The 26,215-nt window shown below is 48.6% G+C and overlaps 1 protein-coding gene across 1 annotated transcript in view; it reads right to left on the minus strand.

Annotated features, from left to right (window-relative positions):
- LOC147750922 (uncharacterized) overlaps positions 1-26,215 on the minus strand; it is a 226,309-nt gene that overhangs the window by 34,570 nt on the left and 165,524 nt on the right. Inside the window, exon 4 of the mRNA XM_086937336.1 lies at positions 13,796-13,941. Within this exon, the coding sequence (XP_086793462.1) occupies positions 13,796-13,941 (146 nt within the window). The remainder of the gene's footprint in view (positions 1-13,795; positions 13,942-26,215) is intronic.

Genomic DNA, 26,215 nt, shown 5'->3' on the forward strand with positions numbered 1-26,215 from the left:
TACCTTATTGTAGGACAGGTGTACTACGTGCCGGCCATGTGTGGTGCTGTGGACGGTATATATTTCTTTTTTGGATTTTGGTCAATTTTGGTATGCTGGTCGAACACGGCGGGGCTGGCCCGATCGGCATGATGCCCTTTTGGCTCCGTGCCTGGGATTCGCGGTCTGCTTCTTGGCAGCCCGTCTGCTTAGTTGACAGAGTTACTGGCTTGCGTAGGCTGTGGCTGTGCTTCCGGGTCAGTGGCCAGCAAGGGAGGCTGTGGCGAATAGGGGATGTCGGGGCTGCTCTCCTGTCAGTTCCTCGCCAATATAGTAAGGGCCTCAGGTGAGGCCGTTTTTTATCCTTTTTTCATTCGCTTGTGTACCTGGAGAATTGGTTTTTTTTTGTTACCACCTTCCTTATTGGGACTGTGACATATTTCATTTGTGTCTCTAATAGTGATTGGTCCCTTGAGGTTTTGTTTTGCCTGTTTTGCCGAATGACAGTGCTAAGCCCAGGCGCAGGGCTCACGTTCGGCCAGGGGTCCAGTGGACTCCCCCTCTGGGGACTAATCAGCTTCAGAGACTGACCTGCCTTCCACCTCTAATGGGAAGTTTGTGCGTAGAAAGGAGACCCAGGACATTCTGCAGCATATCCGGAAGAATTTGGGGTTTGCGCCTTTCTCATCCTATGAGCAGCGAAAGGCATGCTCCCAGAGTATGTTTAGCCTCCAGTTTTTGCTGTGCCATTTCATGGCCAAGTCAAGACTTGATAACTGCTGAATGGCGTGACCTGGAATGCTCTTTGGTTCCACAATTTCTACAAAAGCTGTGTTCACTAAAGGAGGGGGAAGACTCTCTACCACACTCAGTTAAAGTGGACGCCATTTTGCCCACTCTGATTGGTCACACAGCGATTAATACTGAGGATTGTTCTCCTTCTGATGCTACAGACAAGAAAATTGAGGGGGCGCTTAAGAAGGCTTTCTCCATGGAGAAACTGACTTTAAAGGCTGGTATTTATTCAGCATTTACGGCTCAGTCTCCTGTTTCAGACTTTGAGAAGTTGGCCACAGCAATTCAGGAGGAGACTGATTGTTCTGAGTTGCTGGTTCAAATGAAGCAGCAGGCCAAATTGCTGGCGGACATGTCTTCGAATGTCTTGAAGTCTTTTGCCATGGCGACTGGTTCCATGGTGTTAGCTCGGTGGAATTTGTGGCTGTGTGATTGGAAGATGGACTTTTCTGAGAAGTCTTCTCTCTCCTGAAGGTCCCGTTTGAGGGTAAATTCCTGTTTGGGGATCAATAGGGCAGCATGATTAGCAAGGCTTTCAAGGATCGTAAGCTGCTCTACCGTACAAATGGAAGGCGTTTTCTTCTTCTCATCACTTTTGGGATCCGCCTCCCTCCTCTTCTTCATTTCGTTCCTCCCGAAAGCCCTCCAAGCCATTTTCAGAGCATCGGAGGAAGTTACAGCCGAGAAAGTTGTCGTCCTTGGTGGGCGCCAAGGATCAGCTTCATTCCTTCAAGAGGAAGTCCTGACAACTATTGCAGGGATGCGTTGATTCATGGGGGTGGACGGCTTTTGTTTTTTCTGGACACCTTGAGTCGGGATGTGAGAGATCGTTGGGTTTTGAACATTGTCAGGAACGGCTATCGTATCATCTTTGTCACTCTGCCTCCCGGCTGGGGCACTATCCGTACTCCTACCCCAAGGGAAGGGTGGGCTCCTCTGGAAGATGGTCTGCCTCTTCTAGAGAAGAAGACAATTGTTCCGGGTCCTGTGGAGGAACAGGGACTGGGTTGCTCTTCGATTCTTTTTCTGGTTCAGAAGGCATCAGGTGGTTTCAGGCCAGTTCTCGGGTACCTAAAGAGAGTGAATGAGTGGGTCAGGACCATTCATTTCAAGATGATGACCTTGCAGTCCATAATTCCCTTGGTCAGTGTCGGGGTCTTTATGACATCCATAGACCATCAAGACGCTTACATCTATGTTCCCATGGCTCTAGCTCATCAGAGGTTTATGAGGTTTGCGATAGTGGACTGCCACTTTCAGTTCGATGTATTGCCATTCGATCTACATGAAGCTGCTGGCTCCGTTGGTGGTAGTGGTCCACCGTCAGGGGATCTTTCTTCATTCTTACCTTGACGATTGGTTGGTTCACGCTCCCTCAGGCCTGTTGTCTCACAGACACACAGGTGGTACTGGACGTTTTGCAGTGGCACAGTTTTCTTATTAACCCAGAAAATCCTGCTTTGTTCTGGCCCAGGACCGTCTCTTTATTGGGGCAAGGTTTTGTACCGATTTTGAAGAAGTCACATCACCCGAGGTGTGGATGTGACTTCTTGGGTCTTTTGTCCTGGCCCATCTAGGTGGTGGCTCATTGGCTCCAGGTTCAGGGGGGTCTGTCTGCAGCTGTGTGTCTGGTTCCCTGGGCTCACTTTCGTTTGCAAAAACTGATGGCTCACATCCTGGAGCATTGGTCTCCTCATTGTCTTCTCCCTTCTTCTCTGATTCCTGTCTTCCCATAGATCTGGGTGGACCAGGGTTGGTGGCTGGCAGGGATCATGTTTTAAGGGGGTGTAGGTGCGTCAGGTCAAGGGCTCTTGGTGCCAGTCTCAGAGCAGGAGGCCTTAGAATTGGAGGGAGTTGGAGACGCAAGCTTGGTTCTGAGGGCCTGCTCTCGGTTTCTGAAAGGTGCTGGTTCTTGTCAGGACAGACAACGTGACGATGGTGGCTTATGTGAACAGGTGGGGGGGGGGGCAGGTCTCCTTCTCTGGTGACGGAGGGATTGTTTAGTTGGATGGAGTCTCATCTGTTGGCAGTGTCTGCGATCCATATTCAGGGGGTCTCCGATACTCTGGTGGATGATCTCAGCAGGGCCATTCCGTAGTCAGTGAAGTTTTGCCTCTGTCAGTAGCTGTTTGTGGAGCTTATAGAGCAGTGGGTGTCCCGGTGATAGACTTTTTTGAGAGTCTTCTCAATGCCAAGGTGCCTCTGTTTGGCTCTCAGAACCTGGAGGGGCGAGCTTGGGCTGTGGACGCTCTTTCCTGTCAATGGCCACAGGGGCTTCTCTATGATTTTCCTCCCTTTCCGCTGCTTCTCAGGCTCCTTACTAAGGGTCCAGAGGTTGGGAGCGCCGGTCATTCTTGTTATCCCGGCTTGAACCCAGGTCTCTTGGTTTCCTCTTCTTGTGGCGGTGAGGAGGGAGGTGGATTGGTTGTTGCCCCTGACACCCTCTCCCTTGGTGTTCAATGTCTTACAGCGGGATATTCTATCCAGAATGTGCATGGTGGCCTGGAGTTTGGCCTTGACTCTGCAGGCTGCTAGGTGCTCCTCTACCAATAAGTCTTCCTTGTGTTACTGCCGTTCTTTCAGTAGGTAGCATCGGGGTAAGGGTTTGGACCCTACTACTTCTATCTTGTTTGATGTGATGCTGGTTCTGCAGGAGGGGTTTCTTTGGATTGAAGGTTGACTCCCTTAAACTTCAGTGGACTGCCATTAAGGCTTTTCGGAGTTCTTGGAACAATCTGTCTGATCCCAACGGTTTGATGGGGTGTCTTTTCAAGGGATTGCGTAATGTTCTTCCTTCTCCTCTGAAGCACTTCCCTTCGTGGGATCTTTCTTTAGTTTTGGGGCATTTATGGCTCCTCCATTTAAGCCCCGGGACTCCCAGGATTTGCGTTTGTTGTCCCTTAAGACTTTCTTTTTATTGGCTATTTCCTCCGCTCAACGTTTGTGTGAACTGGGCACTTTGTCTTTTAAGCATCCTTATTGTAGGGTTTTTCAAGACAGAATAATTTTGAAGCCTGCCCTTTACTTTCATCCTAAGGTTGATTCCCAATTCCATCTGGACCAGGAGTTGATTTTGCTCTCCTTTTTCGAGTCTCCTTTTGAGGATGAAATAAGGCTGCATGTTTGGATGTCAGTCGGGCTCTCCTGATTATTTTGGATAGGGAGGCTTCCCTTCGGTGTTTCGATTCCCTGATTGTGAATTTTGACTCAGTGAATAAGGGGATGCGTCCTTCCACTTCTTCCTTTAATCGGTGGGTTTGGACTCTGATTTCGCTGGCCTACAAGGCTTCTGGTCAGGTTTCTCCCTTGGGGGGTTCAGGGTCGGTCCACAAGATCTATGGCTACCCATTGTGCAGAGGTCCAGGGGGTTTCCATTGCTGAGATCTGCCGGGGGGTCACCTGGGCTTCCCCTTTGACTTTTGCCTCTCATTACCGGATTGTGCAGGAAGTGGAACAGTCGTAGGTGTTTGGGTCTAAAGTATTATCCGCTATTGTGGCTTACTGGCGGTCCTTTACTTTTTGTCTGTATTATTTAATAAACATGTTTTTGTGCATTACCAATTTTGCTGTCCTGTTTGGCTTTGTACATATCATGTATATAATGAAGGGAAACGTAGGAGGGACGATGAGGTAATGCTTCAATTACTTACCGGTAATTGCATTACTCCGAGTCTTCTTCCCTTGCTTCTATTCATTACATCTCTTCCTCACTGGTAGTCCAGGCCAACCATTAATTGGTGTGGTGTCTGGTTACGTGGTGTTACAGGTGGATGGACGGAAGGGGGATTGTTATTCGGTGATAGAGAATCATGTGGTATGGGTGTCTGGTGAGGCAGGAATGCCTCATGTATATAATGAATAGAAGTGAGGGAAGAGGACTCAGAGCAATGCAATTACTGGTAAGTAATTGAAGCATTATGTGGTACCTGTAGGCAGGATGCCTCATTTCTCATTCATTTTCTATTTTAAAATTATTTTTACTGATAGTTTGATTTCCTTTTTATAACTTCTATATTATGAGTCTTATTTTTATTTTTGTATTGTTTTTATTGGTTTTTAGCATGCTTTATATATTTTATAGTAATTTACACTACTACTTTGTTGTTTGCCGGGTGCGGAGTATCGCCAGAGAACTACGGACAGCGCACCAGACCCACAACTCGCAGCACCCGCTTTGTGGGTGCCGCTTCGTTTAGCAGCGTCAGCAGGAGCGTCACCTCATCTAGGAGTGCAGGAGCCGTGGACTGTGGGGTGCTCTGTACCATCGTGTGGGCTGTGACAGGCGCGAGCAGGGACTCACTATCCCAGGAGTCCCTGCTAGACCCATACTTCCTGGTCCCGCCTTTGCTGCCAGCCCCGCCCACAGGACGCCAAGATGATTAAACCACCTTGCCCCCTCTTCTCAGTGGGACACTACTACTTTGTTGTTTGCCGGCTGCGGAGTATCGCCAGAGAACTACGGACAGCGGACCAGACCCACAACTCGCAGCACCCGCTTTGCGGGTGCCGCTTCGTTTAGCAGGGTCAGCAGGAGCGTCACCTCACCTAGGAGTGCAGGAGCCATGGACTGTGGGGCGCTCTGTACCATTGTGTAGGCTGTGACAGGCGCGAGCAGGGACTTACTATCCCAGGAGTCCCTGCTAGACCCATACTTCCTGGTCCCATCTTTGTTGCCGGCCCCGCCCACAGGACGCCGAGAGCTCTATATCTTGGACCGGGTATTCCGCTGCACGGGAGCGTCCCGGGAGAAGCCCGGGACAAGGGCGGGACCGTCCAAGGCCGTCATAGGCCGGAGGAGGCCAGGCAGGGCCACCCCCCTAACCTCTTGGTATTAATCCTAGGTTATATTTGTACCATATTAACGCCCTAAATTGTACTTTTGCTTTTTGGGGCATTGGCCCATTCTCTACAGCTTTATTCCCATGCCAATGGCAACGAGGTCAGGGAAATTCAGGAGGGTGGGGGGTGGCTGTGTTAGTGGAACGATGGATCAGTTCATCACCCGAGCATTTCCTGTGCTAGAAAAGGAAATTGCTATCACAGAACGCCGTCTTTCACTTAGCCTTCCTAACCACAAGCGTTCCTCCCTAGGGCCATTAGCTCTAGCAGTTTCCCCACCTAACGTGATAGTGCACGCAGACGGGGTATCGCCGAAGCAAACCCAAAATAACATGGGTGCCATCAGAGCAAGCTTGGATAGGCTCAATGGGCTAGTGCCACCCAGACCAGCCTTTTCCCCGCCTCCTGAAATGCCAGTGGCCCCCCCTGAAACCATTGTGCAGCCAGGCAACTTAAACTCACCTAAGGGTCACCCAGGTAATCAGCAGACAGCGGCAGCAGTGGGCTTGAGACTTCCTCCCGTTAAAGGAGAGTCACAAGCTGTAAAAAAGGGGGGGCAAACTCATTTAGCCAAAAAGTTTAAACTTAAGGCTTCCCTGGATATAGGGAATTCCCGGAGGGAGGGGAGAAAGAAAGCAATGATAATGACACCAAACCAAATTGCAGGAAGTGCCCAGCCCACGAACCCGACTCAATTAGAGCATACCAGCACAACACAGGAACGGATTGGTAGTCTCGAGCCTACTCCTGTCTTAGGCTTTCCGCCCTCGAGCCCACTTGTAGCTCAGATTGAGAAATTGGTAAAATCCCTGATTCTCCCAGTGCTGGAAAGGGTGAAGTCTGTGGCTGAGAGGCTGGATAGATTCGAGCAGGCTACTCTGGACAACTTCTTTTCTCTTAAATCCCTAATTAAATTACACGCCAAGAGTTCCCAGGCAGTACATGAGCAGAGTAGAAACCTGGAGACGGGCCAGGACATAGCTATGTTGCGGGCGCCAGTAATCCCTGATGCAACTCTGCCAGCTAAGACAGGGATGCCAGGTGCAGTTTTAGCCGGACCCTCCACCAGCGTACAGGCAGTTATCCCCAAGTTGTCTAATGCGGGAGGGCAACATCCAGCTAGCCCCTCCCATAGTGTAACGAAGAAAACCACTCACCAGAGGACACCAAGGCAGAATAACATCCCTAAACGAGTCGCCGAGGATAGTAATAACTGCATTCCTGTGGTGAATTCCCATCGAACCCTCCCAAAATCTAATGGTGCCTTAAGACTTCCAACGATTGATCTCCCGCCAGCTTGTCGGCCTTATGTTGTGGTGCTAATTGGAGTCCCGCGGCTGAAGGGAGACCAATCGGAATCTCATCAGGAGTTTAAAAACAAAACCGTGCACTGGCTAAGGGAGAATAGACCGCTACCAAGTGGGTTGGATGGTCAGATTCTCCATGTCAGAAGGATGGGGTGGGTGGGCAACAGGTACAAGGACTGTCAGGGGGACTGTATTGTTGTGAATTTTAAAGATGTCAGGGTTGTACAGTTTATCTGCAACTGGCAGGTTGAGGGTGGTCGGCCAGGTATGGGTACAGTTGATGTAAGTTACTTCTATGTCAATCTTGTAGGACAACAGAATGTCTCCTACCAGCCCCGGGGTAGAGAACAGAATACCTTTTTTCCCAGTAGCTAGGTTTCCTATCGGGATTACCCTTTAAGCATAGGCTTTGGAAGCTTTGGGAGGGGCTGTGGCTATTGACGCGGTGCCTATAACCACGACATGTGCATATCCTTGAGCCTATTATCCGCACCCAAGTCTAGTCAGCCGGGTGAGGTTAGTGCACTCTCTGGCCCCTTGCCTAGCCCCTGTAGTGGGTTTAACCCTACACCCCCTAGTTCTGGGCTGAAGATACCTCATGCCATTTGCTCCATGCAAACTGGCAAAGGGATGGTTACAGGTGAGGGAATCCTGGAAGTGTCTCCACAGCGAGCTGGTACCTTGATGGACAAGCTCGTTGTGGAACCAGCTGTGACGGATCCAGTTCTTAGAATTCTCAGCTGGAACATTGCAGGTATTTCCCGGAATCTGGCCTTACCCGACTGGAATACCCAGGTGGAGGCTTACTCTATCTGTATCTTCCAAGAGACCTGGAGCAGGGAGCCTTGTTACAAGGTTGGTTACAGTACGTATTACGTACCAGCAGTTTCCTCAGCCTCTGGGAAAGGTCGCCCCTCAGATGGTCTTCTTATATGGGTTGATATATCGTTGGGCAGAGTGCAACGTATTAAAAATTACTGTCAGGGGGCCACAGAGAGGGCTAACTTTAGACATCTTTAACATCTATGGCAGGGGTACTAAGGGGGGATCTTTGTCCCCCACGGTTTCAATTCTTGAGGGCTTATTCAGACAGTGTCCTACTAGCTCGTATGTCCTTGTTGCGGGGGACTTTAACTGCACCTATGAACCCTTTGCCTTGGACGACATTCTGAACATTGCCAATGAGGACTCTAGAAGAGGAATTACCCCCTTAGCAATCGATCCGATAAGGAGGTGGTCCCAACAGGCTATGCAGTTGAATTCTCTGTCCCTTGAATTCGGGCTGAGGGCGGCAAATGGTAGAACTACTTCGGACACAAAGGGGACCTACACTTTTAACAGGGTGAATCGTACCTCTAGGATAGATTACATCCTACTCGATCTTAAGCTATGGAGATTCATGCATGACATGGAAGTCTTGCCCTCAATAGACAGTGACCATAACCCGTTATCCCTGGCCTTATACCATCTGTGGCCAGGGGTGTCCGGCTTGACCTTGCCCACTAAAACAGTAACCATTAGGGAAGTTCGTCCCTCAAATTGTGGGAGACGGCCAAAATGGTGTAGGGTTGCATTAGACAAGGGGAAACTCCAAGCCATAGGGCCACTCCTGGGGACGGCACAGGCTAGATTGCAATCTCCCTCCTTGACAAAAAACGACGTGACAGCTCTTTTTTGTGAGACTGTCATAAAATTGGGAAATCTATTTGTAGTCCCAACTAGGGATCCTACTGTGGCGGAGAGCAAAAGAAGTAAGAATCCTCCGGGCTGGTTTACCAAAAAAGGCAGGGGGAAGAAATCTGCGCTAATAGCTGCTGTTAAAAGCAAATCCCCGGTCAAGACTAGGGTAGCAAGGAAAGATTATAAACAGACTATCAATGAGGCAAAGAAAGAATGGGAAGACCGGTTTTGGTCTGACCTAAAGGTAGCTAGTGCTGGGAGAGATTCCAGAGGGTTCTGGAATTTAGTGAGGACCAGGGATAGGCCAGATAACACCCTCATTACGTGTAACATCCCGGGTCAACGCTGGTTTAACCACTTTTCTTCCCTATACACTATAACCATGGAAGATAGCCAGGTGCAGCCCTTGTCACATTCTACCTCAATCGACCGACCAGGGGAATTACCAGGGCACCCTTTTACGCTAAAGGAAGTTGAGAACGTTATAAGATCCTTGGTGCCTCTTAAAGCAGCTGGGCCGGATGGGATCCCGGGTGACTTGCTATGCGCAAACCCGATTGAGTGGGGGCGAATAATTGCATCATTACTTAATGCTGTTACCATGATGCGCCAGGGGGGCGGAGCCGGGCCGGCGACCAAGATGGCCGCACGGGGTCCCGGCTCCGCCGATCTTCTCCCCTCACTGCCTGATCTACTTGCCTGTCCCGTGCGAGAACGGAGCTTCCGCGCGTCGGAGGGGACGCCGAGGTGAGGCGTCCGACTCCGGTGAAATTCTGCGCTCCGGGGACGAAGATGTGCTCCTCTGCTCAGGGCGGCCCGCCCGATGCCGGCGACCGGGACCTCGCGTTGCACTGCACCCAGCCGCCAGTTCAATAACAGCGGCCACACGGACCTGTGAGACGCCGGTCTCCCGTCATGGAGCCCAAAATACCCCTCGACACCGCCGGAGCCCTCTACAGGTGCGATGCACAGTCCCTCTGTGCGGATTGCTTCTCCCCCCCCTCACCCCCACCCCAGCGCATCTTGTCGGCAGCCGGACTTTGGGAACTGCTCCCTGTTTACCTGGAGGTACATCGCATGCCTGCATATTGAACTGCTATTTAAGCTCCAGCTCACTGGTGCCAGCGGGGGCACGATGTTAATGTGTCCTTTTTCGGGCTGGGGGGGCCCGTAAGCAATACCCAGTGGTGGGGGAGAATGGCATCCTGTGCTACTTCATTGCTGGGGCACCGGCGATTCGCAATCCTCAATCTGGCGGGGGCCGGAGACTCTTAAGCCTACCTGTACCGCGCCGTGGTGATGCTTCCTGGGACAGTGGCGACTTGATGGATTATAGCTTGTGGCGGCGGCCGGGTGTATTGGATGCTGAGGGATGGCGACTGTATATCCCCAAGGGGCCGAAGAACTACGTTCTGGTAATGGCGGGAGGATGTTCTGACTACCTTTGAACCAACGCTTAATTGTAAGCCGCCACCAGCTTTGCCCGTCACTTTCTGTGAGATAAATGTTACTGCTCTCTGCGGAGGGGCTGCGGCCGGATATGGATGTGGCTTAATGGTGGCGGCATTGCGGACTTGCTCCCTTGGGAGACTCCTTGGTGGCTCGCAGCTGATCGACTACAGGATAATAGACCCCATGGATGACGGTTGGTGGTGGCTGGCGGACCGCTTTGTGTGACTTTGAAGAGGTTTTGGTTTCTCCTGGACTGACTTGGGTGCTCCAGTTTGTGCTTTCTGACCCGGCCCGGCATCCTGGGACGGGTGTGATCTGTACCATTGATCCTGGTGGCCCGTGGGAGTCGAGTGCGCTCAGGGCGCCATTGTTGCTACTGGGGGTGAACTATACCCTCCTGTGGGACTTGAAATGCGTAGCGATCGATAATATCCTGTTTAAGTGGGTGCTCCCAATGTTACGTCTTTACTCTCTGATCAATTGAAACGTTGTGTGAAGGTGGGGGGGAGGTCGGGGTTCCCGTACCGGGAGTCTCCCTCATATTTCCTTCCCTATCGTGGGCTCTTGGTTATTTTTCTTTTCCTCTTCCTTCTTATCTTTGGTGTGTTATTCCCTTTCTCCTTATTTCTCTTATTCTCTTGTCTATATTTCGGGTTCATACTGGGCGACAGGCACGCTGCTAGGGGGGTAGGCCGTAGCCACATGCAGGGGTGCAGGGTGGGGGGATGGGGGAGGGGTGTTGTTGTTTTCCTTTTTCTTCTTTGTCTCTATGGCTTCCTTATTTTTGTTGCTTCTGGCTGACTTTACTTTCTCCCCTTTCTTCCTCTTATTTGGGATCTCTGTGGAGATAGTCCTCCGCACGCTCGTCTTATTTCGACCAATAAGGGGGATTTTGATTGCCTTGCCACCGCGGTCGGGAACTGGTTGGTGGGCGAACTGCTTGCATTTTGAGTATCCTGGTATTGAGTTGGAACATTTACGTCCCACCAACAGTAATCCTGGACTATGATCATCCTGCCTCTCGAATTTCCCTTGACTTGTTTTGTCTTAAGTGTAATGCCACAGATCCTGCCCTTTTTCTTTATTTTTAAAACGAAACCTTCTTTAATCCTGTTACTTTCTGGTAAGATTGCTCTCCTGGGTTACAACCGAGCATTTGCGGAGCGGAGCCTCGCACTGCCATGGACTAATTGCTTTGTCTTGTTTGAACCCGTTCCGATGGCTGATTATGATGTTCTGCATTGTTTTGACTGTAACTGATTTAATTACTAATAAAGGCTTTCCAAAAATTTTAAAAAACAATGATGCGCCAGTCCCAGATTCATGTAAAGGGGCGGAGGTCGTCCCTATCTTTAAGAAGGGGTGTTGGAACGACCCCGCCAACTATCGCCCGATAAGTCTTATTGACTGCTCACAGAAGGTCGCAGGGGAAGTGGTTTTGGGGAGGGTGCTTCAGTGGGTGGATGAAAACAACATCTTATCCGACTACCAAGCCGGATTTAGATCAGGTACAGGGACCATTGAGCAGGCCTTTAGATTGATGCTCCTTTATTGGAAGGTGGTGGTGCTGGGCAAAGGCAGTCTTTATTTAGCATTCATAGACTTAAAGACGGCCTTTGACCTAGTACCCCGGGAGGGGTTGTGGGGGGTACTGACTGAAATGGGGTTGTCCCTGTATATTCTGTCCCTGTTGGTGAGGTTACATTCTGACAATTACACCCAGGTGCGGTGGTGCACGCAGGGGCAAAAAACCGACAGGATTCCAGTGAATAGGGGTGTCCGCCAGGGATGTGTGCTTGCTCCCACTCTATTCTCTCTCTATGTGAATGGGGTGGTTGACCACCTCCTAAAAATTCCATCTGATGCACCTTCCCTGGCGGGCAAGCGTATACCAACTCTCCTATTCGCTGATGACACCCTCCTCATTTCCAAATCCCCTGTGGGCTTGCAGAGTCTCCTGGATAGTTTTCAGGCCTTTTGTACTCAAAGGGGTCTAATAATTAATACAGACAAAACTAAGTTTTTGGTGTTGAACCCATCCAAACGATTAGGTCGCCCTCTGTCATTAAACTCTGTCCCTCTAGAGAGGGTTTCGGAATTTGACTATTTAGGCATTCGCCTCACTGATTCCATGCAGTGGAACGCGCACATTCAAAAAATGCTTATCAGCCACAAGAGAATAGTAGGGACTCTCCTTAAAGAGCAGCGCTCTTCTACAACCAAACCAATCGCCCCGTTTGTTGAAATCTATAAAGCTAGAGGGGTGAGTGCGGCTCTGTACGAGGGCGGAACTCTGGGGCACATGCAATACGGTGCTGTTAGCCAGATCCGAGAATACATTTCCGAAGGATGTTATGGCTCTCCCAATGAGTACTCCTTCCTTACCGTTGCTTTTAGATATAGGGTGTCGCTCGATTAAAGATCAGGCCCAAATTCGCCCATTGCTCCTTTGGGCACAGCTGTGGCGAGTCCCTGAATTGGCCTCTTACAAAGAAGGTCTTTTGGAGGTAATGTCAATGCATGGTTGGCCACAAATTAAGTGGTTAAAAGATGTTACATTTTTACTATGTGAGTTGGGCCTCGGAGACGCTTGGGAATCTAGAACTGCTCCCCCGAAGGCCACTCTTAAGAAATTGTATTGGAATTGGATAACTAGTAGTAATAACTCTAATTCGATGCAAGGTAGAACCACTACTGAGTTCCTGAGGATTAAGGACATGGCCGTCTATGAACCATACCTTGACATCATTGCCAATCCAACTGACCGGGCGCTGTACTTTAAATTTAGAGTTGGAACCCTTCCAGTAAGTGAATTGACTGCGCGTTGGAAGGCTTCGCTTCAGACCTCACCTTACTGTCCAGTTTGCACAACACGAGTTGAGTCTGTTGCCCACCTGATGTTCGAATGCCCGGCATATGAAGTGCCAAGACATTGTTGGTTGAAACCAATCTACTGTGAATTAGGCACTCAACACCATATTGTGGCCCTACGTATTCTGAAGTCGGATACCCGGACTGTTTTTATGTGGTGTATCTAAATTTTTAGGACGGGAATGGTCCGTCCGAACTAAAAGGCTTTTGTTATCTATTTAAATGGCTGTTTTTAAATCGATTTTTAATGTCTGTTTTTACTGAGCATTAATGTTTTAATAGGGTATTGTAAAAAACGTATTTTTAATTGTGTTGTAAATTGTTATAAGATATGTTTTTATCGAATAAAGCCTTCAATCAATCAATCAGTAATTTATTTAACTGAATAAAGAAAAATAAATCGTATTATTATTGATAGTTTAACATGCAACCAATTATTTTGGAGATATCAATTTACTGTGTTTATTGACCTGATTCAAGTGAGCAGCAGCGCACACATACAATATCAGAAAAAGAAAAATAAGAATTATTATGTACAGATTCTTTTTCCAGGAACCTTCACATCAGTGTTTGCCTTGCAAATACTGGATGCATGAAACATTTCGATCTCTGAGTAGACCTCCAATAAGTAAAAAAAACACATTAAAACTAGCATCACCGGCAAGCAAGGCATGCAAGCAAAATATACCCCTGTGAGCCAAGCCAAAATTCCTTTACTCTCCTATATACCCTCTGCTGTCAGCAGTCCTCGTTTAATTCAATGGCTGGCTATGCTCATTCCTGTAGGGCTTACAATGACACCCGCCTCATTTTAACAAAGGACCCCGTAGCTTTAAAATAATGAATTAATCAGGTTAGTGAAGACACCTTACTTGGCAGATAGGAATGTGACCTTTTTCATTGCCAGCGCACATCTGATGTCTCCCGAGGCGGCCATTGTACCAGGTGGCACTGTTGCAGGTATCATATGGGATGAGGTCTACGAGCGCTTCCTCCAAAGCGTCAGGTTTATTGTGCACTGAAATAAGGATCAACATAGAAGAAAGATTAATGTCCAAACATTAAGGAACCCAAACTGGAAATCACTTCCCAAGTAGGACGGGCTGTAAACTAATTGTCACCATGCAAGGCAGCTAATAAGTATTGCAGGTAACCACGTCCTCTGGGCTTGGCCTGGGCAGGGTGCCATCAGATCATATCGAAAGGGATTTCAGCTGTTTGATTGATCTGGGCAAAGGGTGATCCAATCATTACTTATGTAGCAATTACAATTTGTGCTGCATTAATGTAACATTATAATCTGTCATTATCACTGCATAATCGGCATCCTCGTTTAATCATGAAGCGAATAAAAGGAATATGTGATGTTACAACGCCACATATTACCACGCAGTAGGTAACAACGCGGTTGTTACAACGACCGTGTTGTTACCACGCATGGCTTTACAATGCAAGTCGTTTCTACGACTTGCGCTAGATGGAGCGCTGGATTTAGGAATAGTATAAATTACTATTCCAACTGCAGTTAACGCAACAGCAGGGAATGTGTTGAATTTATAATCCAACACATTCCCTGGTGCTGCACGCCACCTAGCACAAGTCGTAGAAATGACTTGCGTTGTAATGCCACGCGTGGTAACAACGTGGTCGTTGTAACGACAGCGTTATTACCTACCTGTGGGGTAACAACAGCGTTGTAAATGCTGTTTCCAGTATAAAAGTGTTCATTATGTGCAAAGCTGACTTTGTGAAGTGAAGGGCTGCATGTAGCACCTACATTTGTGGCGCTGGGGGTGTGGTGTGAAGTAAGATGCCATATGAACCTGGGAGTACCGGGTTGGCGTGTAACGAATGAAAGGCTCAGGGTGAAAATGTGTGGAAAATGGGGATTCTCCAAGCTTAGGGGGTCATTAGGATGATGGGCGGACTTTGTCCGCCCACCATCCTGTCGGTATGCGGGACCGCCCACCATAAGAGTGGGGGTCCCGGGGTGGTATTAGTATGTGCCTGCCACAGTGGCGGGCAGATCCTGCATGTAAAGCATTGTGGCGGGTGGTGCTCTCAGCACCGCCTGCCACAATGCTTAAAAAACACTTTTACATTTGCATAATCAAAGCGGCAGGCACCGCGTGGTGCCTGCCGCTTTGATTATGCAATTGCAGGGGGGGACCACAGGGCCCCCAGAGTGAAGCCTGCCTGCCTTTCCATGGCGGCATTGCCACCACGGAAAGGCATTGCCTAAAGCACATCATAATATGGCTGGCAGCGTCTGATAGACACCGCCACCATATTATTCCTTTTCCACCCCGGCCACAAGGCGACCGGGGCGGAAAAGTGGCGGGCAGTGTTTTACTCCGCTGCGGTCCCCCCGCCATTGTAATATGGCGGGGGGAAGTCAGGGAAGGATGTCGGGCGGATTGCCCCGCCAGGCTGGCGGTGGCTACCGCCAGCCTGGCGGGGCAATCCGCCCGACATCCTAATGGGCACCTTAGTGTAATGAGAATCAAGATTTCATTAAAGACGCAGAGGCTAAAATTATGCATAACATTTTTTATTGTCACTCCTGCAGCACCTTTAAAGACTTCACAACACCAAAACACTAGAACTAGAAACCACAAGTCCATAAATATTCCTTCCACCAAACATTCTTCCTCTTTTAATGCGGTGAACTGGATCTTCTTTTGAATGCTCTTTTTCTAAACATCCTCAAAACAAAACGCCTTCCTTCGTTCTGCAGAGAAACAAAACCAATAAACATCAATCGGATCCTTTATGCTCATCAAAACTTTTTCTTTTTTTTAATATTCAAATAACAACCATTATTAAAACAAAATATTATCATATGTAACTAAACCACAACCTAATCTCTCCACTCCTACCCAAGTTGGGCTGTGGAAGGTGTGATAATGTTAGCCTCCGCGTCTTTAATCAAATCTTTATTCTCATTACACTAAGCTTGGAGAATCGCAATTTTATTACAAGACCGGAGGCTACCACTTTGAATATTCAAAGCCTCTTAACACAACATTTGAAACATGCCTCATGGGTCTTAAATAATGTTTCGCAAAAGAACCTTCATTCGCCCAATCTGCCGCTTTTAATATTTCCTCTACGCGACCACCTGATAAATACATCTTACTCACCATTGCACCATGCAGTTAATGAGACTTGAACCTTTCCTCATCAAGCCCACACTCTCTCATCACATTCTTGACCCATCTAGAAATTGGAGCAGTGCTTACAGCACAAAAGGGTTTTACATATGAAATCAGAAGCTGACTATCTCCATCCCTCCTATTCTCCAATACCGTTCTCAAACTCCTGTACAATTCACTACACATAACTTCTTCTACTCGCCAACAAAAGGATAAAAAACAGATGTGGACTTTGTCCTCGTCCTTTTAAAAATCTCAAAAAATACTCCATTTGGTCCCACTATTTTCTTACTTACCTCCAACGCCTTGACATCCGATACCCTTTCACATGAAAATAGACATAACAAACATGCTAATTTCCCAGATAGTCTTTTAAAGTCCAACTATCTATTTGTTGGCCATTGCAAAAACAGGGATAACATAGAATTTAAATCCCATAACACACTATAATGAGCCTTAGGCGGTCTCCTTATCCTCCTACTATTTAGAACCCTATACACCATTACATTCCTTCCTACGGACCTGCCATCTACCTGTAAATGCCCTGCTGATATCGCAGATCTATAACAATTGAGGGTACAGTATTCCGGGCCTTCATGAAATTTCTCTGTGAAAAAATTAACCACATCCACTACAGGAGCCTCCACTGGATTCAGACTCCTTGCAATGCACCAACTAGACCATATCCTCCAAATTCCTTTGTATCTATTCCTGGTTCTAGGAGCCCATGACTCCTCCAGTAATTCTGCAGCCCCTTCCAAAAGTCCTTTGACTCTGAAAGGTCTCCTGACACTCTCCAAGCAAGAAGGTTCAAAACCCCGCTTGAAACCAAAGGATGCTCTCCCTCCTCTGCATTTCTTAGGAGACCAATTCTGGCAGGCATCAACAAGGGCTCTGCACATGCTAGTTCCATTACCGATGGAAACCAAACCTGAGACACCCAAAATGGTGTCACCAGAACTATCTGGCTCCTCTCCTGTCTCAATTTCAACAATTCCCTCTGAATCGTCACCGAAGGAGAAAAGGCATAGCCCTTCCTCTCTTTCCACACCTGTTGGAAAGCATCCACTGCTGTTGCCATGAGGTCCACTCTCCAACTGAAGTACTCTTCCAATTGAAACGTTAGACGACTTGCAAAGAGGGCCACCTCTAAGCGACCCCAAACACCATTCATCTTGCCAAAACATTTCCTGTCCAACTTCCAGTCACTGAGGTCCTTCTAATTCCTTGAACTTCAATCTGCATTCACATTCAAATCTTCTGGTAAATATTCCGCATTCACCCCTACCTTGTGCTCTAGGCAAAAATTACAAAAATCCTTCGCTAGTTCTGCTAAATTACGGGAATCTGTCCCCCCCAACTTGTTTATATGTCACTGCAGACACATTGTTCATCAGCATCAAAACTGTATGTCCCTTTATTCTCTCCATAAAACTTTGCAAAGCATATAAACCTGCAGTCAATTCCAGGCAATATATACGATCTAGCTTCTCTTCTCTTGTTCAAGCACCACCTGTTTCCAAACTTCCCAAACATGCAGCCCAGCCAGGCAACTTTTACCTGACTCCATCACGAAATCAGGTGTTGCACCAAATAAAGCTCTGCCATTCCATACCTCCATGTTGTCTAATCACCAACAACGGTCCTTCCTTGCCTCAGTATCCCAAGCTACTCTGTCTCCATATCATATTCCCCTTCTTAATTCTTTTCCTTTCAATCTGTGTAATGCATGATAATAGAGCAGTCCTGAAATAATTGCTTGGACTGAAGATGACAACAGATCTATAATCCTTGCCAACTCCCTTAATGTAACCAAGTCTTTTTTCAAAATATGCTGAATTTCCCCTTTTATCATCATCATCTTCCTTCCAGGCAGACTTAAGTGGCAATCCATTGTATCCACTTGAAATCCTAAGAACTCCAAACTGAGTAGGCTCCATACAAGATTTCTCACTGTTCAAAAAGAAACCCAATTTCTCCAGCTTCTGCACTACTTCCTGCATACTGCAAATATCTTTAACTCTCTCTTGCCTTGGTAATTGTAAAGTATGTATCCTTGAGATCCAATTTTACAATCCAATATTTCTCTATCAACAAATCCATTAGACCATGGATTCCCTCCATTTTGAAGTGACAAAACACTAAGAATTTGTTTAGCTCTCTGAGATTCATGACAGGTAGCTACCTTTTGTACCTGTTTTCCACCAAAAAACAAATTGTTTACAAAAAACCTTTCTGATTCCTCCACTTCTACAATTGCATTTTTTCCAATTAGAGAAACAATGTCTTTGTCTACTATAGCCTCTTGTCATAAAGACATCTTTATCTCTCTTTGTTTCCTTTCCTGAAATGGACAACTCACAAACTATATTACATAATCCTGAACCGTATCCAAGACCCAAGGGTCCCCTGTAATTTTCTTCCATTCCTTCTAGACAAATCTCAATTGTCCTCCTACTCCTTTCTGGAACAACCAAAAATAATCCCCATACTCACTTGTCCTCCATTATTGAGTACTCCTGTCCTCTCGAATATCTCCTACTTTGTCTTCCTGCCCTTCCTCTACTGGGATCAAATTCTGTACCTTGCTGATATCCTCTGCCTCTGTATGCCACCCATACTGTGAGTTATATTGTGTTCCATAATGGGACCTCTGCCTTCTACGGTCAGTAAAGGTACAATCCTACAGGCCCTTCCAAAAACTTCAAACACTTTCCTCATGTTTCCCTAAGCCTTATCTAAAGCTGTAAAAGTACTGACATATTTTCCTATCCCTTTCACAAAACCTTCTCCAAACAGCAAACCTTTTGTATCATCACTTGCTTCCTTCTGTGCCATATCCCGGAACTTTGGATTTATTTTCAATAAAATACCCTTCCTCCTCTCCTGCAACAACCCTGCATTTGCATTACCTAAGAGGACTAAAGTCCTTTGACTCCATCCTCTTAACAATTCAAAACCTACACTCTCCTCATTTGCATAAGCATCAACTGCCATGTCTATAATACTTCATAGTGGCCCCAGTGGCCCCATTACATCCAGACGTTTATCCTTGCATATTTTTAAGGATCTTTCTAGACCATTCCTCTGATCTCTCCCCAATCTAAACAAAATAACTTATCAGATCCACGTCCAAATTAGGTGTTGCACACACCTTCTCCACAATCCTAGGTCTTGAGCACTCTGCCCTCATCAGTCTACACATTTCTCTGTCTAATGGCTTATTAATCCATGTCTTTATAAACTTTGCCACATGATCCATAGGCCACCATTCTCTGTTCCTAGGATGCTTAATATTCATTGGACTAAACATATCTCCCAAAACGATCCTCAATGCTCTCATTCGACTCATCTACTTCCAAAATCCTCAAACTCCTCATATCCGTCATCCTCCTGTAATTCTAAATTATACTCATCTATACTTCCAATATTTTTTCCAGACATCGAATTGTGGATTTCATTCTCAAAATCCTCATCCTCTAGTGTGCTGCCAAGGACATCCCTTACTTGTGTGCCACTAAGGACACCTAATCTTTTTGTGCAGCCAAGGACACCTTTCTTCAAGGTTGCCTTACCTCCAACCCTTAAATTATGTGTCATATCAACTTCCTCAATATGTCTGTTTTTCTTTGTTGCTTTTTCCCAACGTTAGTACTCATTCCTTCTCCTTTAGACAATGAGAAGAATGCCTCACCTGTCTCAACTTTTTTCCTCTTTCTATTTTTAATATAATCTTCCGTTGTCTCTCCTTTCTCTTTATTCACCCTACTACGTGTAATCTCTAAATCAGAATTCATATCTCTCTCCATCTTTCTTTTAAACACAAAAATATATTGATTCCTCTAAATTCTCAACAAATCGCTTCTAAAACTCTTCTCTTTTCTCCCCCAAAAAACCTACATTCACTACTTAAATATCTCTTCTTCTTCCTCTAATAGCCTCCTCACATGCAAAATGATGCTCGAATGCTAAGCGCAACCCAAAATGGTCCGCCTTGCTCCCAAGCGAGACTACGCCACGTTAATATGTGCCCCGCGCGACCGCTCAGAGTGACTGCGAGGATGAACAGACACTTTTGCTCTACGAACTTCTCCCTTAAACATTGCGTGCATGAAATACGACATGACATGGCGTCTGCAACAAGACGCTCTCGCTTTATGACATGATGCGTTTGAAAAAACGGCATCCATGAGCACTGCACACACAGGGCAGCCGGAAATTAAACGTTACCGCATTTTTTAAAATGCCCATGTTTACTGGCTCATTTCCCAGTATAGGGTTAGAATACAACGATAAATCTCTCTTCTCGCTTCCGTTTAAATAAAATTACATGCCTCACATTTAAATTACAATTAACTTCCTTTTCTTTTTTTTTAATCTTACATCTAAGAACTCCTTACAACACTCAAACTTGAGCATGCTTCCAAACATTAGAAGCCAGCTCCACACGACAACTCATTCAAATGAACTCTACACTCTTTTCAAAACACTCTCACATAAATTTTAAAATGTATGACTAGTCTGAACAGGAGCAGCATTTAAAAGAGGAAGACTGTTTGGTGGAAGGAATATTTATAGACATGTGTGTTCCAGTTCTAGTGTTTTGGTGTATTGTGAAGTCTTTAAAGGTGTTGCAGGTGTGGCAATAAAAGAAGTTATGCATAATGGTAGCCTCCGGTCTCGTAATGAAATCAGCCACACTAAACCAAGTACAATCGTTGGACGTTTCAATGAATGAATAAATGAATGAATAGTTATCGCTGCAGTGAAGGAACTAAGGCAGATTTCAGGATCAGCAGTGAAGAAGGGTGATTGCAAATAGAGAACCAAAATGAAAGAGTGGGAAACCATCAAATACAAACTGGAACGATTTTAATGAAAACCAGGAACCCAAAGAGACACCAGAATACATTAGTAGCCATAGCACGGCGTGACAATGATGATGTGCAGATAGGAATCATAAAAGACTTGTCAGAGCTAGTCGCTAACAGTGCTGAATGTGTGCCAGTGGTTGCCGATGCTTGGCACCAACACCTATGTATTAACAGTGTACACATTTAGGAGATATTAGGGATGTCAGTCTATTTTTAAAGGAGGGCCTGAGCAGAGTGTTTTACAATAGAATATAAAATTAAAAATAATAATACAAGGGTGCCTGAGGCATTCTTATAGCTTTGAGCAACCTGGCACAGTCAAAATTGTAACATCTGTAGGAGTGTAATGGTCTGGAAGTAGCTCAATTCCGGAATTTGGCAGCGCTGGTTTTAGCGTGCTTTTTTTTTGGTTTCATGCAGCTGGAAGGCAGAGCATATGGATATTGCATGCCGCAGTATCCTCCCGAGAAATATCATGGGTGCTGGCACTTATGTTACACAAGTTAGGCATTGGTCTCTTAATAACATTTTGATGGTATTGATTGAAAGTGGACAAAATGATCTGATGCTACCGATGACCAAAAGCATAAACAGAAAATATTGATGAACATAGATGTGTTTATGTCGAGGGGGGCCTACTACTAAATATTAAGCTCAAGGAGGGGGTGTGGCTTAGCGGGCGATGATGGCGGTCGCAGCTTCCTAGAGCTCCCGCCGGCCCGATCGAAATCCGTTTATTTATCCTGGCCCCAGGACCCATACTGCTGACCAACTGGGTGGCGAGTGTGTTCGACAGTGCCGAGAGCCTTCCGGTGCGGGCGGCCGCGCCCCTGGGCTGTGTGGTGCGGCGGAATTGCCGGTGGCGTCCAGCGGCCTAGTGGAGGACGGTGAAGCCGGGGCCTCGATTTTGGCGCTGCTGACCAGAGGGACCTTTTGTGCGGGTCGGCCGTGCCGCGGCTTCCCCGGGGCCTGTAGTCTCCTGAGACCAGCGGAGCGCCGGGTGAACCCCGGGCTGCAGCACCGACTACAGGGGAGGCGAGTGGAGCACGGAGACCCCCCCTGGGGAGAGCAGCGGCCTACATCGTTGCCGAGCAGCAGGGGCCTCGAGTTTGGCGACGCCGGGCTGGTGCCGGACTCTGACGACTGCGGTCCAACAGTGGGCATTGGGAGGCTGAGATCCGGAGAAGTGGCCCTACCTGAAGGATTGTGCATGATGAACCTACATTTCTTGGTGAGGAGGACAGGTGGGTAACCGAGTGGAATGGCGTGAACTGTGCCTGTGCCTGGCGCGGCCCTGAGGCAGCATACAAACATTTGGTGGTTTTCCTGCGGCCGGTGCTGCCAGTTGTGGAACTGAGGAGTGTGCCCGCAGCACCGGACGAACTGGGGCGGAGTGGCCGGCGGCGGGTGGGCCGCGGGACGGCGGAGCCACGAGGTCGCCGGTGCAGGGACCAGTCTGCTACTGATTTGTGATATCTGCTCCGAGTTTGACCTGGGAACCAGCCCAGTGCTAGCGATAGCAGTGTTGAAGACGTTTGCAACTAGGTGTGGTGGAACCGTTGGGCAGACTTGCACTGGACGTTCTTGGAGGTCCGGGAATTTGCATTGGTGCGTACACCCGCTGCGTAGTAGCCCCCGGGTCAGACCGCAGCCATGACCAGGGGTGGCGGCGGTCCCCCCAAACAAGGACCCATTGATAAATTTACCGGGCCCAGTGGAGGGTCGGGGGCCTCCGGTGGAGGTCCTGGAGCGGGGCCGGACAATGCGGCACTCATGGCGGCGATCACCCAGTCCCGGGACATGCTGGACGACAAGATCGGGGCTGTGGGTGCGGATGTGACTCTGCTACGTCAGGACCTACGGAATGCAGTGGCACGGATTACAGAAACGGAATCTAGGATTTCGGTGGTGGAAGACGACGTCAAGACTCTGAAGCAGAAAATGGCAGCGATGGAGCATTCTCAAAAAGGCCTCGCTGAAGGGCGCGCACGCAGAAATAACCTTCGCTTCGTAGGCTTTCCGGAGAGGTGCAAGAAAGGAAACATGAACAATTTCTGACCCAATGGTTGGAGAGCTGGTTGCCCTCTGGGGTTCTCTCCAATTGCTTTGTAATCAAGCGGGCGCACCGAGCTCTGACACAGAGGCCGCCGGAGGGCAAGCGACCCAGGCCGGTGATCGCTAGACTTTTGAACTACCATGATCGTGACACTCTTCTGCGGGAAGCACGAACCAGGGACTCTATAACATATGAGAATCAAAAGATCATGATATTTCCCGACTACACCAAACTTGTACAGCAACAGCGTCACTCCTTCATAGCAGCTAAGGCCAAACTGCGGGGCCTTAAGATTCAGTATTCCCTACTGTATCCTGCCCGCCTGCGGGTGATTTATCAGTCACAGACACATTTCTTCGACACACCCGAAGACGTCTTTAAATGGACTGACGAAACAGTGAGGATCAGGCCACATGCCCAGCCGGGCCTGGATCCGGGTGGCTCGAGGAGTTCATCGCAGGATCGGAGGGACCCGCCTAGCCGAGGCGGACGGAACCGGAGGTCCAGATCGCGGAAGAGATCTGCATCCACCAGTGAGACATGAGATAGTGGAACTATGGACTCTGATCAATCTGGAACAAACCGATGAAGACCTGGAAAGGACTGCTCTGGTCTGTGGATGCTGTGGACTTCGGCTGACGAGGGGCGCACGGCCGGGCCCCACCGGTCAGATGTACTGACATTGCCTATGCTACCAGTTCCTAATAGTGCCTTATACATGTATGGTATGGTGGACTGGGGTTCGGGAGGCTACTTCTTAGGGGCCACTGACCTCCTGTTAAATGGGGAGTTGTCTGGGGGGGGGGTGATTTCACAGTTTTTGTGGGTGTTGGGATCCATTGGTATGGTTGGCCTTGGGTCCTTGGTTGTGGGCCTGAGGTCACCTATGCCGCGACAGGTACTTCAGAGTTCTATGAGGTATAGGGTTGGGGGGTTTGGGGCGCAGGGGGGGGGGGGAAGGGGGAGTGTTGGGGTTGCATTTGGTTGCGGTAGGTTGGGGAGTTGGGGTTGGCGTGGGGGGGGACTGGAGTTGGAGGGGGGGACTGCACGTGATCTGCTTTGACACTCTAATAACGGTGCTAAGCGTGTGGGTGTGGCGCAGAGGGCCCATTTGGTTGGTTCCACTGGACTATGGCTGATGTTCCTAGAGAGCTCCCTAGTGAGTCCATATGTGTGATAACCTGGAATGTCAGGGGAATGCTCGACAAGATCAAACGGGGGGCAGTTCTACGATGGGGGAAGAGGGAGGCGGCGGATGTACTCTTGCTGCATGAAACACACATGATGGGTTCCAAGGTGCTTAGCTTACAGAGGTTTGGGTACCAGCAAGTCTTCCATGCAGGGTTCTCTAGAGGATCCAGGGGGGTGGCTATTTTGGTGCATCGCAGGTTGGCCTATGTTCATGAGAAGCAGTGGGCAGACACACAGGGTCGCTACATCTTTATCAAAGGAATGGTGGGGGTTGAGCCAGTAGTGTTTGGTAGTGTCTACGCCCCTCCGCCCCTGCAGTGGGCCTCGTTGGAGAAGTTGTTCACGGTATGGGAGGATATCCCGGAGTCTTTGGCAGTAGTTGGGGCGATTGGAATGAGGTGATGGAGGTGTGTATGGATCGCCAAAGACTGCAGGAGACTCAACCTGCTGCCTCTCCGACCCGGTTGAATGCTATGGTGGAAGGGATGGGCTGGGTGGATGTGTGGCGCCATATGCATCCCAAGGTGCGTGGGTGGGTACACGTATGTTTCTGCAGTGCATGGCTCCTTCTCGAGGCTAGATTATGTGTTTGTGCCCAGTGTCCACTTGAGTAGAGTGCGGGAGGCCGAGATCTTACCAAGAGGGCTGTCGGACCACTCTCCAGTGGCAGTCAGGGTCGAGCTACTTAAGCAGCGACAGCCGTTCCGGTGGAGGATGTCCTCGTGGCACCTTCAGCAGCCTAGCTATGTCCAACATTTGAGGGGAGCGATCTCCCAATACTGGCAGGAAAACCTAGGGGATGATATTGACGCTGTTGTGGTGTGGGAGGCGATGAAACCCACTATACGGGGCGTGGACATTGCGTGGTGTGCGGCGGCCGGGCGGCGACGCCGGGAGACAATTGTGGAGGCAGCTGCTCTAGTGGAATCCCTGGAACAACGGGCCGGGAAGGGGATGACGAAATTGCGGTGCGGTTGCTCCTGCAGGCACAACAGTCTTATGCATCTATACTGCTCGATGAGGCTAGACAGGCGTGGCTGGCCACGCGGAGCAGAATATACCAGTGGGGGGACAAGTCCTGTACCATGCTTCCTAGGCTCTGCCAATGTGCGTTCCAACCGGTTGCTCTGCCGGGCCTCACTGCGGAGGATGGGGTAGTGATTACGGACCCAGCTGAGCTGGCGGCGAAATTTGCTAGATACTTCACGGCGCAATATGCTCCGAGAGATTGTCTGTCGGCGGACGAAGTAGCTAAATTTATTGACGACTTGCCCCCGAAAGCGATCTCCGAAGAGACCAGAAAGGCTCTTGACGTTCCCCTTACGGCGGAGGAGCTGGGCGATGCTTTGGTACTGCTCAACACCGGGAAAGCACCTGGGCCAAGTGGCTTCCCGAGCGAATTTTATAAAAAGTTTCAGCTCCAAATTACCGAAGAGCACTAGAGGAGGCGCGAGCGCAGGGTAGATTGCCACCTGACTGGCGTCATGCCGAAGTGGTGGTCTTTCAGAAGCCGGGCAGACCCCCGGAAAGCCCTGCCTCGTACCGCCCAATATCCTTGCTAAATATAGAGGCTAAGATTCTGGCTAAGGCCCTAGCGAACCGACTACTTCCGTACGTGACAGATCTAGTCCACCCAGACCAGGCCGGCTTTATGCCTCGTAGGGCGACGAGGCACAATATCCGGCGAGCAACAGTGGCGGTTGATGCAATGGGGGCTACGGGGGAACAAACGGCTTTGCTGCTAGCAGATATAGATAAAGCGTTTGATTCAGTGAGCTGGTTGTACCTATTTGCGCTCCTGCCTCGTCTAAACCTGGGCCCGGTGTTCCTTTCATACATTAAACTTCTCTATACCGACATTACAGCTTCGGTGCGCGTCGCTGGGGCGGTCTCTGACAAGTTTCTGATTGGTCGGGGGACCCGACAGGGATGCCCACTGTCCCCATACTTATTTGCCCTAGCGATGGAGCCGCTGGCCTCTTGGGTGCGTATAGATGCCCAGATGCGGGGCTTTGT

Source organism: Lissotriton vulgaris, chromosome 1_1 (assembly GCF_964263255.1).
Source record: "Lissotriton vulgaris chromosome 1_1, aLisVul1.2, whole genome shotgun sequence".
In the NCBI taxonomy this organism is placed as follows: domain Eukaryota; kingdom Metazoa; phylum Chordata; class Amphibia; order Caudata; family Salamandridae; genus Lissotriton; species Lissotriton vulgaris.